Below are 14,838 nucleotides of genomic sequence, written 5' to 3'. Positions count from 1 at the left end.
ATGAGTATGTATTTAATAATTATTTTTTTAAATATATTTTAATTGAAAAAATTAAAAAATATTAAACAAAATAACGAGGTTGTTAATTTAAATAAAAGGATAAATTACAACCATCTTTTTTGAAGTTTGGCAGAATTACAAATACTCTCCTGATTTTAACATCCGTCTAATAACGAGCTTATTCCTTTAGGTTTCCATCCAATTTTTGTGATTAACTGACCAAAATGCTATTTTGAATTATAAATTATAATATTATATATATTTTATAATTTTTTAAAATATTTTTAGTGAAAGGCAGGTTTTTGTGTCTCAAATTATATATTTATTTTTTTTTTCACATTATTTCACCATTTCTTTTAATTTTCTTCATTTTTAGTTAAAATAAATAATGAGGAGGAGAAAGTACATACGCGTAACAAACATAAACACGCTTTATTCCTTTCTTTTTGTTTTTGTATATCTATATTATATATAAAAAAGAAAACTCTTAATTCTCTCACAAATAACGGATATGACAACGTATCACAAATTTTATTATTATATCAATTACACCCCTAAATTAATTTTCTTTTTATTTTGTTGCTTTTATTTTTTTAAAGAAATATAATATATTAATTTATATATATTTTTTATTATTCATAATATAATTTAAAATATAAAATTATTTATTATATGCACAAAGAAAATTATACTGCAACGGGTAATATATATTAAAAAATGGATGAGCAAGTCGGAAACCAGCGAAAAAGTATTGAAAACCACATGCGCATGCCTATGCGAATCCACATCATCTCTCTATCTCTTTGCTGTTCATTCGTACTCACACACACACACATATATATATCCTAAATTTTGGAATATATATAACACTGTAGAAGGTACTAGGTTCTTCCTCATCAGTCATCACACATGTCCCATCTTTTTTATTATTATATATAATGCTAAATTACGATAATCTCCCTGATATTTAATATATATACATATATATTACAAGTACGGAATTATTGAAAAAATATCGTTAACCCCTTGAAAATACGGTCAAGTCCTTAAAAATTTTAACGTCATTAACCCAATCAATAAAAAGAGGATAATATATTTTATTTCAAAAAATACAATGGTATTTTGCTTATAAAATTAACACATAAAAGAGTTTTAGCTAAAAAATAAAAACACACAGGATTTTGTGCTATTTATTATAATTTAAATGATTATTTGATTGGTGGTTTTTCTTAAGACTTGAGATTCAAACATCCGTTCTTACAATGCTGCTATAGTCATAGCCTATGTATGAATGGAGGGTGAATAGTAATTTATTACTGGAAATGAGTAAACCACCTCCTATAATAATAATAATAATAATAATTTTTTATTATTATTTTAAAAACAAAATAATTTACCATTCTATCTAAAAAAATAAAAAATATTTTATTTTTAAAAATATAAAGAAATAAATTATTGTATTTAAGAGAATACGAGAAGATAACTTTTTTACTATTCTTTTATTAAAAAATAATTTATCAATTTGTGATATTATTTGTATTTTTGGTCTGAACAATGAAATTCGGTTGGGGTACGTGTCTTGTGGGACGCATTCGCATGTGTGCTTGAATCCACGTGCAGCTATCTCTCTCTCAATTCTGAGATGATTGTTCCTTGCAACCTGCGTGCCAAAAACTGCATCAATGTCGGGACGGAGCGACAGACAGAGAGAGTGATGAGTTACATACAACACCTCATTTCTCCATTTATTTGTGCTAAGTCACTACCACTTATCAATAACTCATCACCATCAATTCTCAATCTTCTCTCTGTGTCCTCCTATACATTCCACTCTTAATTTTTTTTTTTTTTGGTTGAATGTAATTTGTACCGTATGATATGTGAAATAAATAGATAATTTTTATGAAAAAAAGCATTTAGAAAATTACATTCTTATGTTCAGGGGTAATTTGCTTTATTTTTCATGATACAGTGGATAATTTATTATTTTATTTTTTTGTATGGTGTTCTTTGTTTATTTTTTATATCATAGAAGGTAAATTGTATTTTTTTTTAATTTTATATTTATTCAGGTTTTTAATATCACTCTTGTTACTATCCATCGTACGTATTTAGCTTATAAATTTTTTAAAATATTTTAAGAAATGTTGTAAGAAAAAAAATAAATTTATAAGATTGAAAAATAATATGTTAGGAGAATATGAACCCTTTTAGAAAAATATACGGGGGACCCAATTTATTAAAAAAACTTAACTAGTTACTTTAAATTTATTTTAATTAATTTTGGTTTTTTTATATTTAGTAACATATATATGTTATAAATCTCGTAATTTTATTTTCATCCAGATGTTTCAATAACTACTTTTTAGAATGAAATAGAACATCTTGAAAATTCAAAATAAAGAAATTTGAAATCATAAGATGTATGAATTTGTAAAATCTTATAAATATATTTGATTTTAAGGTTAAATTCTTCCGTGGTCAGTTTTCCAGAAATCATGTCTGGTCTTCTTGAGCCAACACGCGTGCACGTCTTCTACCACCAAACTTGTCCATACAGACATACTTCAGTACTATCTATCATTAATACAGATGTTAGCACGCGTCCCACATCAGTTACAAATATATATATATTTTTTTTGTAAAGTTTCAATAATTTTATACAATAAGATGCCTTTCTAAATAAAATTATTAAACTAAAAAAATAAAAATAAATAATATCTAATATTATAAAATATCGATCTGTTAGGAAAATAATGAATAAAGAAAGAAGCAGTATAAATTTAGACTTGAAGCGTGGACAAGACACACTTTCCTTAAAGTGATAATTGCTCTCACTATAAGCTGCTACCGAATTGATATGACAATTCACTTTTAGGATACAACAAGCTTCTGAAATCTGCGAATAGCAATTTCGAAAACTTCGTTCAAGAACAGATAAAACACTTATATATGTGAGTACACAATTCAAGAATAATAGATGGCACTTGACACTTAATATTTATAAACAATTCAAACATTTTTAACCATTGCAATAGTTATGCAGAACAAAGAAGAAGAATAAATGAAAGGGTTATAAGTGTAGTAGCACACAGACAACGAGTCCCGTCTGAACTCATCTCCAACATATATAACTATTATTGAATATTTTATGGTAAAAGAAAAGAGGAAGAAGGTACGATGAAGAGTGAGACAATGATTCGGTACGTGTGTATGACTCAGCAAAACCACGTATTATTGTCTCGTTGTAATTCCCCACATACTATATTTTTTTAAATTATTAGGGCGTAAATTGGAGTTTGTTTTTTTACGGGAATTAATTTGTTTTGTAATAAATTAATTAGATGTAATTATGAATTTTTAATTTAATTTTTTTTATTAATTTCAACAAATCATGAATGTAACTAATGATTATCCTGTTAAAATCATGAAGAATATTAACGTGAAAAAGATAAAATTTTCAAGCACTTGTATTTTTTCCGCTAATATTCTTTTCTTTTGTCAAAACTCGTTGAGATATTGTTTGACTGAATTAATATAGTCAACAATATATTAATAATTCAAATCAATGTAAATTGAATCAAATAATTGAGGTGAAGGTATCATATGTGAAGTTTGATAAGTAGACAGCACTATACCTTATCAGTTCATTCATCTCTCATAATTCAGTGCACATCGATATATATCTACATAATTTGTCCTTTTTATGACGAGAATCATCCAACTGACACTGACCAATAATGACATTGTAATGTGATTTTTTCTTACAAAGAAAAGGATTGACAAGATATATATATATATATATATAAGAGAAAATAAAATTTATTTATTTAACAAAATTATACTGATATGAATTATAAATAATACGAACTGAACCGAGAAAAATATCGTTTTGAATTATTCAGTTCATTGTGTTACTAGAAAATTCTTATAATAGTCGAGCTACTATAAAGTGATATGAATTGTCGCCAACATAATAATATACGACTTTTTTTTATCTCGAGAGTAAAAATATGTGCCAATCAATCTGTCAAATTTACGAATAACCGATAGAATATTAGCACAAATACTAAGAAAGATATTGTACATAGATGTGGTAAGAGGGTCTCGAGGAATGCCCTTGTAAATACCTCATAATATTCATTAAAGAAAAGGCATAATTCATTAGTCAAAATTAACTGAATTTGCTGATATTGACAAAAAAAATTAAATGAAAATTGATACTCACCCTCGATTGACTAATTACCGACTTATTGCAGGTCAAATAATTTTTTTCTGACTAAACTATATACCTCCGCACATGCATTAACACGTGAAGACGTATGAGGGCAATTTGATTACAAAAAGATTTGTTTGACCTGCAATAACTCAATAATAAGTCAATTGGGGTTAAATTTATTTATTTATTTTGAATTTTTTTTATTAATATTAGCAAATTTGGTGAATTTTGACTAACGGAATAACTTATTTGTTAGATCAAAACAAATCTCAAAGGTGCTATATGTAATTTTTCAAACCACATAAAATTTACTCGTAATTACACCAAACCTCAGGGAGGAAAGTGTAATTTTCCCTAAAAAATTGGAAGGAAGAATAAAAAGAATTAATAGTTAATTCGATTAAGTATACTTTGATTAAGAATACTACAATGTAAATTTGCTACATAAATTTCTATAAATTTGAAACCCCTGATATTCAAATAAAAATCACCAGACCGTCGTGTCGGTGGATTAATTATTTTTACTAAAAAAAGCTTCGTGACGATTGATTTTTTTTTTTTTTTGTGTGTTTTTTATTTGGTGTGGGTGGGTTTCTAGTCATAAGAAAACTCATGTATTGTTTTAGGAAAGCATCAAATTGTGTTAATCAACATGTCCAAATTAACATACCAACTCAAGGTTGGGTACAGTACCATATTGGCTGTTTAGTTACAGTGCGCAGCCATAATAATTGGGCAGGCAACACTGTTCCCTTTGTATCTCAAAGATAAAATAGTGAATTAAAACAAAAGATGGTAACTGGGAATAGAATGTAAGAGAAGGGGAAAAAACAACAAAAATAATTACAATGTTGTAGTGAAGAAATGAGTTGATGCACGCAACTACTTTTTACCAACATAAGCAGTTTGGTAGATGTTGCAAAATGCCAAATCAACACTATTGCTATACAGCTCAGGCTACTGACACTCTCTTATCAGACACCATCACCACAAATTCATAAACAATACTCTTCTCCACATAAACGTTTTACAACTGTCCCACTTCCTATATATCTATATTTTGATAGATTAAAGTTTTTTTTCTACTTAATCTGTTTATTTCCACTTTTTTTGTTGTTGTTTTCAGGTTTTAATTTTTTGCTATTTTGTGCGATGTTATTAAAATTGTCATTAATTATATGTACCAAGGGACAAAAATTTTAATAATGATTTTTAAAATTTTAGTCGTCACAAGTGTCCTCGTAAAAATCATCATTAGCAGTACTTAAGGATAATTTGTCTAAAGGTATTGTCATAAATAACTAGTGAAACAAATACGGTGACAGTAAACCAATAATAAATATAATCGTCACTATCTTGTGCCGTATCGATAATGATAATTTGCACAAATTATTTTCACTAACGAGGTTTTCAACATTATAAAATAAGTTTTCAAGGGACAAATTTTGAGTTTCAAGATTTCAAACTTTAGGCATGTGTGCTATGTGCATGAAAAAGAAAATGATGAAATAAAAATTATTGTTACTTACAATATTTATTTTAATTATTATTTAATATTTTATTACTGATATTATTTTTCATCTTAATATATTATGTGAATATAATAGTGAATTAAGCATATATTTAATTTTTATTTATTATTTTTAATATATTAAATGAATCGATGTAATATTAAAAAAAAAAAAAAAAGCATGTTCAGTCATCACAAGTGTTAGTTCTAATTGTCTCCCATGGGAATCTGTTGTAGGAAAGAAAACGAAATTTGTATTCGTGGCGTCCAAGTGATGTTCATTTTTAGGTATAATATAACATAACCACTCTTTTGCCTAATTTACTCCTTTTATGCCGGAAAACATTCGCAGCAGTTAAACCCTATTTTCACTAGAGTATAACGTGTTAATGATTTGTGATGCGGTTTACGATTCAATTAGTGTTAAGTTGTGTAAGGTATTATTTGTTTCGATTTTGTAGGAATTTCATGCCATTATCCTAAAAAGGTTGCCCTCCTATGTAGAGGGGGTCTGGGCCTCCTTGTCCTCGCTTGCGGATGGATATATGACTTTGTTTACGTGTGGCTTGCAATTTGATCGGTGCCTTATTGCATGATGTATGATCTTGAAAAAGAAACTCACTAAGGAGAGGAGGTATTGAGGTCTATAAAATACTCAAACTCCTCATCTGCAACCAATGTAGAATGTTTGCCTACATCAAATTAATTGTAGATTTGATTTCTCTACTCTATAAAGACTGCATGACAGTAATTCGTCTATGATTTTAGAGACATGTTTTGGATCGTTTACAGTATAAAACCTGCATTAGCAGATAACAAGTATCTCTGCAAGCGTGCTGGTAGATAATAAGAACTTACAATAAGCGATAAATATTCTTGATATGATATGTGAATCACTTATATTAATTGAAATCGGAATCACCTAAATTCTTTTATAATAATAATAAAATATTTCTCGAGGCATACCTTAGCCATGATCGAAATTATCCAAATTTTTATGTTTAAAAAAAACAAAAAAAGGAAAAAATTGATTTAGTTACCCCAGCAAAAATAAATAAATAAATAAATAAGTTAGGTTGTATCTTTTTATTGTCAATTGATCTGAATTAAGCAAACATTTTTCAGGTTAATATGAAAGCCTGGTTACGGCCCATTGGGCTTGCCTATGGATATACTAGGTTCAAAGTTTGAAACAATTTGCTAAATGGGCTAATTTAGTCCAAGGCCCAAGAAGTTTCATGATTGTGGCCCAAGTGTGCTCTGATAGATCAAGCTTATCTATACTAATATAAAAAAGAAAGATTCTTTGTATCTATAAATGATCGTTAATGATACCGTCGCATTAATTTTTAAATATGATAATTATATTTCTAATAGAACATTTTAAGAACTAATTTTGATTAGTTTTTTACCCCTAACAAAAGTGATTGTACGTCATTTTGATACTACTACACTAATTATTTTATTGTGTCAATAATACTTTAAGTTATTTTTTTTAAATATAATTTGTTGATTATATACTTTATTCTTATTTATAATATAAAATAATATTTATTATATACACATTGGGACATCATGCTTACATGCTACGACAGCTAATTTTACGAAACCTCAAGCTGAAAATTAATCATTATTTTAAAATATATATTAATTGAACAAAATAAAAATACTAAAAAATTTGAAGAAAGTTATAGGAAATATTAAAAAAATAGTAAGAGAAAAAAAAAAGAAAAAATATGTGGAAGTGAGAACAGGGAGATAAAAATTAAAAATTTTAAAAGAAAAAAGATAAAAAAAAAATTGAAAATACCAAAATCTCGTACTACGTTATTTGTGTCCCACTAATATTTAAAATTGGAGAAGTTGTCAATTCTTAGATTAAATCGTGTTAGCTGGTTCCCCGACTTTGTAACCTGAATTTCAAACTTCTTACCAACTTTTTTTAAAAAATAATACTAATAACGTGACTTGCAATTCGATTCGTTTCTTATTGCGTGTTATATTGTCCTATCTAATTTTGCATGGACCTCAAAATTTTATTTTGAAGATCCGCTTCATTAGAGATAGAATGTCTTGAAATTTATAAACTGTTCAAACTCCTCATTTGTAATCAATATGGAACGCTTTGCTTATATCAATTAAATTTTAATAGTTGATAGTAATCATATTTAATATAAAAAATTAAACTGTCAATATCAGTTAATGTTCTGCAAATCTTTTGCTCAGATCTTGTGTTGTTGTGGTGGGGTTGGAATTGGTAGTGGTGGGTTGGAATAAGTGCTTTTTAATTTCTTTTGTACTAGAGGTTGTTATAATGAGTTTCGGGAAAGTTTTGAAGTATTTTTGAAATGTTTGGAATGTTTTGTAATTGTTTGAAGCGTCTCAGAGTTGATAAATAAGTTCGATTTTTTTTAGGACTACTTTACTCGTGTTGTAATATTCAAATTTATTGTTTTTTATTTACTTTTAAAAGTATAATCTAAAGTTCATATTAGAGTTTTCGAATAATTTGTATAATCTAACACTACTAAATTTACACTTCACTTATTTAGTATTATATATTATCATATATCATGAAAAATATAAATTAAATTGCTATGATTAATTAATAACTTCTTTTTGGCAATCATTTTTATTTGTTGTGTGTGAATGAAAAATGAGTATTATTGAAATAAACATTGAGTTTTTCTGTTAGTTTTGTATTTTAATAATATATATGACAAATATTTGTGAAAACTTAAATATGAAACATAATACTTGAAATAAAATTTATTATTTTTTGAGAAAAAATAATTATTATCAACAAAAATAATACCTTTTAACAAATAGGATAATACAATCTTTAATCAATTATGTTTGTTTTAGAAGTGCTTTTTCTCCAAATATTACTCAATTTGGTTTTTATCTGTTTTTTTCTTTTTCTATAGGGTAATTACTTTAACACACCCTCAGGTTAGTAGGTCTAATTACACAAATATCCCATATCCTTAGCAAAATTAAAAGTATATCTTTTTGAGTTTGTATTTGTTGTAATTACAAGTGCACCTCCTATTGGATAACGAAACTTTCCACCAACACCTCTCGGGTGTACCTGTAATTTTCTAAAAGGTATGTGGTGTTTATGTATATAACTGTGATGTGAATACTCCTTGATGCTGTTGAATAATCTATGTGGCAAAATGAAAATAAAAGAGTATTGATGCGATATGAAAAGAGTTATGATGCGATATCAAAAGAGCTATAATGCGAAATGAGATTGATGAGTCTGTGTGGCGTGTCAAGAGGATTCACTTATGTAATGAACAGTGAGGCTGAGTTGGTAGAGAAAACATTATATCACCTTCTGGTAAGCAGACTAGAAAAGGATGGGTTTAATTGGTTGTTTTGTTATGAGTTGACTGCGTATTAGATAAAGTTTATTTGTGTTGAAACTAAATTGATTATACTTTACGTACGTTGCTCATCTTGTTTTAACTGGACTATCTTTACTGTACATGTATATATAGTGCTAGTTATTTGCTTACTAAATTGCAAACTCATTCCTCAACTAATATTTTTTTAGGAGTAGATTTTGTGGTGTCTATCCATTAAGGGCTAGGTCCAAACTTTGCGTTTAGTCGGGTCGGGCCGGTATGCAATTTTTTCTTAATTCGTCAATTGATATATAAATCACATTTTGGGATGTGTTGAGAAGAATTAAAAATATAGACGGTGAATTACAAATAATAGTTTTATTTTGTAGTGTTTGATATGTGCGTATATATAAATCTTGTGGATTGATTATGCTTGTTGTGATATTGAGATTACATGTATATATTGTACCTGAAAATGTGTATATTTATGTATATATAAACAGGGTTAAGAGGGCTTGTTTGGTTCATATGATAAAATTAGGCATGATGGGATTGGGTGGGATGAGAAATTGCATGATAATTAATTCCACATTCCATTATATATTATTTGGTTTGAGGTATTATACGTGCGATATTCCATATGATAATATAATATAGTATTTGATTGAAGGGATTATAAAATATAATTAAATATAAAAAAACTATTAAGGATATCTTTTGTTAAGTTATTTTTATTTTTATATTCTTGCTTGTAAATGATTAAAAAAATTCAAAATTGTTTATTAAAATAAAATTAATTTGTGAAATATTTTAGTTTTTCTGTATTTATAAGAAACATAAGTTTTACATATGCATTCAATTTGGCAACTAATCAAAACTCAAATATTTTTTAAAAGTCACAAAAAAAATAAAAGTAATATTTTTTTATTATCTAATTATTATAATTAAAATACAATTTCTTAATCATTTAGAAAAATAAAGAAGTATGAGGATTATTTTAGACAAGTCATCTGATTATTGTTCGTGGGGAGGAAAGAAAAAGGGAGGAAGAGGAGAGATAGAGACAGAGAGAGCAGTGAGAATGCAAGGGTAAATGAGACATGTTTATAATAATTAGTGAGATTGTATATCTGATTCAAGAGATGGAATCTATTATTTCGTAAATTCTTACAAATAAAATCGGATTCGATATTAATATCAAATTCTAATAATATCAACTAAACGTGTGATTATGCATAAATAATTTTATAATATCTAATTAAACGAACCAAGTGGGGCCTTAAAATATCACATATATATACTGTATGTGATGTTTTTTCAATAAAAAAATAGATCAAAAAAAGTTGGTATATGACAAAATTGCAAATCTCTAAAAATTAAGATAATAAATCAATAAAAAAAAAAACAAAAAGAAATGACAGAGTATACAACTGAATATAATATAAATAGCAAAATAAAATTTATTCTTATAAAATATAATATATTAATTTGTATATTTTATTTTTATTTATACTATATTTTAAACGTGGAAATTATTTGGTATATGTTTGCAACCGAGGCGTTACGCCACCAGTTCCCACCGACAGAGCTAAGCTTCCATGCAGGAATCCATGGCTGAACTCTTCCTTCATTCACCACAAACTCACATACTCCTTCTTCCACTTCTCCTCCTCCCTTTACTCTACTTCATCATTTCCAAGCATTTGATCAAGAAACCCCGCAATCCCCCACTCCCACCAGGCCCAACTCCATGCCCCTTCTTGGCCACAATCCATCTCCTTAAGCCACTCACTCACGTTTCTCTAGCCCAACTTTCCCAGACCTACGGCCCTCTGATCTCCCTGAAACTCGGAATGGAAACCCTCGTCGTCGCATCATCGCCCGCCGCCGCCGTGGAAATCCTCAAGACAAATGATCGGACGTTCTCCGCTCGGACCGTCCCTCATGCTGTCCCATTAACAGCGTCCGAAATCGAGAGACTCTCTTTCTGGGGCGATGCGTTGAGCGACCACTTGAAAAACGTGCGCGCGATTTGTCGGGCGGAGCTGTTCTCGGCCAAATCTCTGGAGGCCCAGCGGCGTCTGTGGCAGGAAAAGGTGGCGGAGATGGTAGGGAGTTTGCGGACGAAGGAAGGGGCGGCGGTGGATTTGGGGCGGGTGGTTTTTGCGACGGTAGTTAATGTTTTTGGGAATGTACTGTTCTCGGAGGACATTGTTGGGGTGGAGGAGGAGAGGTGTTGTAATGAGGTGAGAGGGTTCTTGAGGGGGATTATTCAGGCGATTTCTGCTCCGAATTTGGCTGATTTCTACCCGTTGTTTGTGGGGAAATTTGATCCTCATGGGCTGAGGAAGAAGCACAGGGAGAGTTCGGAAAGGATGTGGGGGCTGTGGGAGCGTGTTGTCAGGGAGAGGAGAAGATCGGCGGAGGCGGAGTTGAAGAACAGAGATTTCTTGGACGCGCTCATTTCCAGAGGGTTTACTGACGAAGAGATCAACAAATTGTTTGAGGTTTGATTTCAGCACTGTCATATTCAAAATTTGAGTACCCTTTGTTACTTTTCTTAAAATTCAAGGATGTCTATTACATTAAGTTTTGTTATAGGGTCAATTACAGTTAGACACACAACGAAAAATAAAATTATGTTTTTTAAAAAATTACACTTACATTTTTATCGAAAATTTTCGATTTATACATGATTCTTTCATTAGGGTATGGACGACCTGTATTCCTAGTGCAAAATTCATTTTTCAATTATCACTTTTGGAATCAAATCAATCAAAACTATTCATCATAATTATTTTTCATCTAATTATGCATTATATATATATATATATATATATTTAATTCTCTTGTTAACCTTAAGACGTCATGATCAATTTATCTAATATTAATTATTCTAAAACCAATTTTGTTATCATATCTTGCCATCAATTATACCATGCTCTAAACCAAGAACTTGAATATGCATACAAGACTACAAGCCCCTTTACATTATAAAAGATTGAAATGCACATATACAGCCAATTTGCCCTGTTTTTTCTGATTCTTCTATTATTGATGAATTGACTACTCTGGTCTTAGAATATATGGAATAGTTACACTCATATAATTGATGAATTGACTACTCTGGTCTTAGAATATATGGAATAATTACACTCATATAATTGATGAATTAATGCACATATAATTGATGAATTGACTACTCTGGTCTTAGAATATATGGAATAATTACACTCATAAATATTGTGTAATTACATCTAAATTTTATGTGGTTTAAGAAATTACATTTAGTATTTTTTATGTTTACTTTTGTATAACAAATAAGTCTCATCGTTAGTCAAAACCCATTAAATTTGTTGATATTAATAAAAAAAAACTGAATGAAAATTGATAGTTACTCTCGATTGACTTATTATTAACTTATTGCAGGTCACATAGTTTATTTTGTCTAAACTACCCTTATAACCGTGAAGATATACCTCCTCACATGCATTAATACGTGAAGACGGATGAGGATAATTTGGATAGACAAAGACCTGTCTGACCTGCAATAAATCAGTAATAAATCAATTAGAGTAACTATATAAATATATATATATATATCAATATATATATTTAGGTAATATCAACAAATTAGATGAATTTTGACTAACAGAGGACTTATTTGTTAGCGTCAGCAACCTCAGAAGTGTTAAATGTAATTTTTCAAATCAAAATCTAATTGTAATTACACCAAACATCGATAGAGGGGACTGTAATTATCCCTAAATATATTATTTAATCCCATCAATGACATAATGAATTTGTTTCGATAACATTTTGATGCATACCAGCGGACGTGGAACAATACCTGCTCATTTAATCACAAGAAAAGCATTCATAAACTGGAATTGCTTATATCCTCTTTCTTGTTTTAGCTAGGAATCTGATGTATTGCTTCCTAATACTATATGCTATGGCAGGAGCTGCTGACTGCTGGTATAGACACAACCACCTCAACAATCAACAGAACAATGTTAGAGCTACTGAGCAGTCCGGAATCCATGATCAAACTTCAACAAGAGCTTCATTCTGTACTCAATCAAGATTCACTCACAGACTTCCCCTTGGAACAACTACCTTATCTCCAGGCCTGTGTCAAAGAAACCCTCAGGTTGCACCCTCCTGCAGCGCTGTTGCTCGCCCACCGTGCCCGTGAAACATGCCTAGTCATGAACTACACTGTTCCCAGAGACGCTCGAGTACTGGTCAATGTTTGGGCAATCGGGCGTGACCCAACGGTGTGGGAGGAGCCGGTGGAGTACAGACCGGAACGGTTTCTCAACTCGACTAGGGACTTCAAAGGGAACGACTTCGAGCTCTTGCCCTTTGGTGCAGGGAGGAGGATCTGTCCTGGCCTACCCATGGCTGCAAAGATTGTTCCTTTCCTTCTTGCTTGGTTGGTGTATTCTTTTGATTGGTCACTTCTGGATGCAACTGTTGATGAGACGTTTCGGGCAACTTCACAGATGGTCCAGCCATTATTGCTGATTCCCAGAGCTAGAAAGATGAGTCCAGAATGATCAACTTTGCTATTCACATGCTCATTTCATCTTTATACTAATAAAGGCATGCATCCATGTTCTTCTGTGGGAAACATTTTAGTCTGAACTTGCCCAACTCAGTGAGTGTTTGCAAGCGCTTCAAAATAGTGCTTTTCAACTTCTGGCTCCAAAAAAATTATTTTTAAAATGGTTGAGATACTAACTTCTGATTTTAAAACTGCAAAAAAAAGCACTTTGAGGCCAATAGTTAGAAGCACCATTTTAGCTGTTTTGGCTTTTTTATAAATAAATTTAAAATTTTATTTTTAATTATTTTACCCTTACTATAATAATTTTATTTCAATTTTATCATTTTTAATTTATTTTAAAAATTATATATTTAAAGTTGAATCGAAGTTCCCAAATAATTTAAATTTTAATAATTAAATTTGCACCTCCAAATACTTAATATTTTTAACTTTTTATATTTTATATGCTACATTATCTAATTATATTATTTCGTTAACATATTATTATTTGATTAATTAATAAAATAATTATTTCTTGCAATCATGCAAGTTTAACTATTCTACATGAATTCAAAATTATATTATCAGTATTATTAAATTAAACTGATTTTTTAATATTTTAAAAATATAAACATGAAATACCAATCGAAATAAAACTTACAATTTTTGGTGGAAAAGGAAAATAATAAGCAAAAAAATAGCATCTTCACAGCACGTAAAAACAAAATAATCTTTCCTCAATTAAATTTATTTTAAAAGTGATTTTTCTCCAAAAGCTATCAATTTAGATTTTATCTGTTTTTTACTTTTTTTTACAAACACTACACATTTTTAATTCTGCTACAACTTCCAACTTTTTCTACAAAAATTATTTCTATAAAAGTAGAAGTTTTTGCAAACAAACCCTTACTACTAGAAGAACCAGATTAGGAAATTTAAGTAATCCCTCGTGTAAATCGTGTTCTAATACGCTGGTGGCAAGACTAAGATCATTGTTCGTCATCTATTTTCCTAAATCATAGTGTTTCACGCGCAACGCATAATTTGTGGGTACAAAATGCAACATCAGAATGCGACAATTAACTGCACCAAACCCGTTGAAACAGATGGAATACGGGCGTAAATAATTAGTCCTGACAGTAGAAGTATCCGAGTCATCATAGTGCAAAATAACTGTAGTAAAGAGTAAAGATACGAGGCAGGT

General features: G+C 29.5%; 2 protein-coding genes across 2 annotated transcripts in view; one reads left to right on the top strand and one right to left on the bottom strand.

Moving 5' to 3' along the window:
* Window positions 10,626-13,783, top strand: LOC105164142 (probable (S)-N-methylcoclaurine 3'-hydroxylase isozyme 2). The gene is made up of 2 exons (XM_011082724.2): window positions 10,626-11,589; window positions 13,045-13,783. Exons 1-2 carry the CDS (start codon window positions 10,681-10,683, stop codon window positions 13,642-13,644), a joined length of 1,509 nt encoding a protein of 502 aa, XP_011081026.1. The 5' UTR covers window positions 10,626-10,680; the 3' UTR covers window positions 13,645-13,783.
* The window catches only part of LOC105164238 (plant UBX domain-containing protein 8), a gene marked incomplete in the record, with an annotated part of 8,179 nt that continues 8,046 nt past the window's right edge, over window positions 14,706-14,838 (bottom strand). Inside the window, 1 exon segment of the mRNA XM_020694557.1 lies at window positions 14,706-14,838.

Source organism: Sesamum indicum, linkage group LG6 (genome assembly GCF_000512975.1).
Source record: "Sesamum indicum cultivar Zhongzhi No. 13 linkage group LG6, S_indicum_v1.0, whole genome shotgun sequence".
NCBI lineage: Eukaryota > Viridiplantae > Streptophyta > Magnoliopsida > Lamiales > Pedaliaceae > Sesamum > Sesamum indicum.
This window is presented reverse-complemented; position numbering and strand designations above follow the sequence as displayed.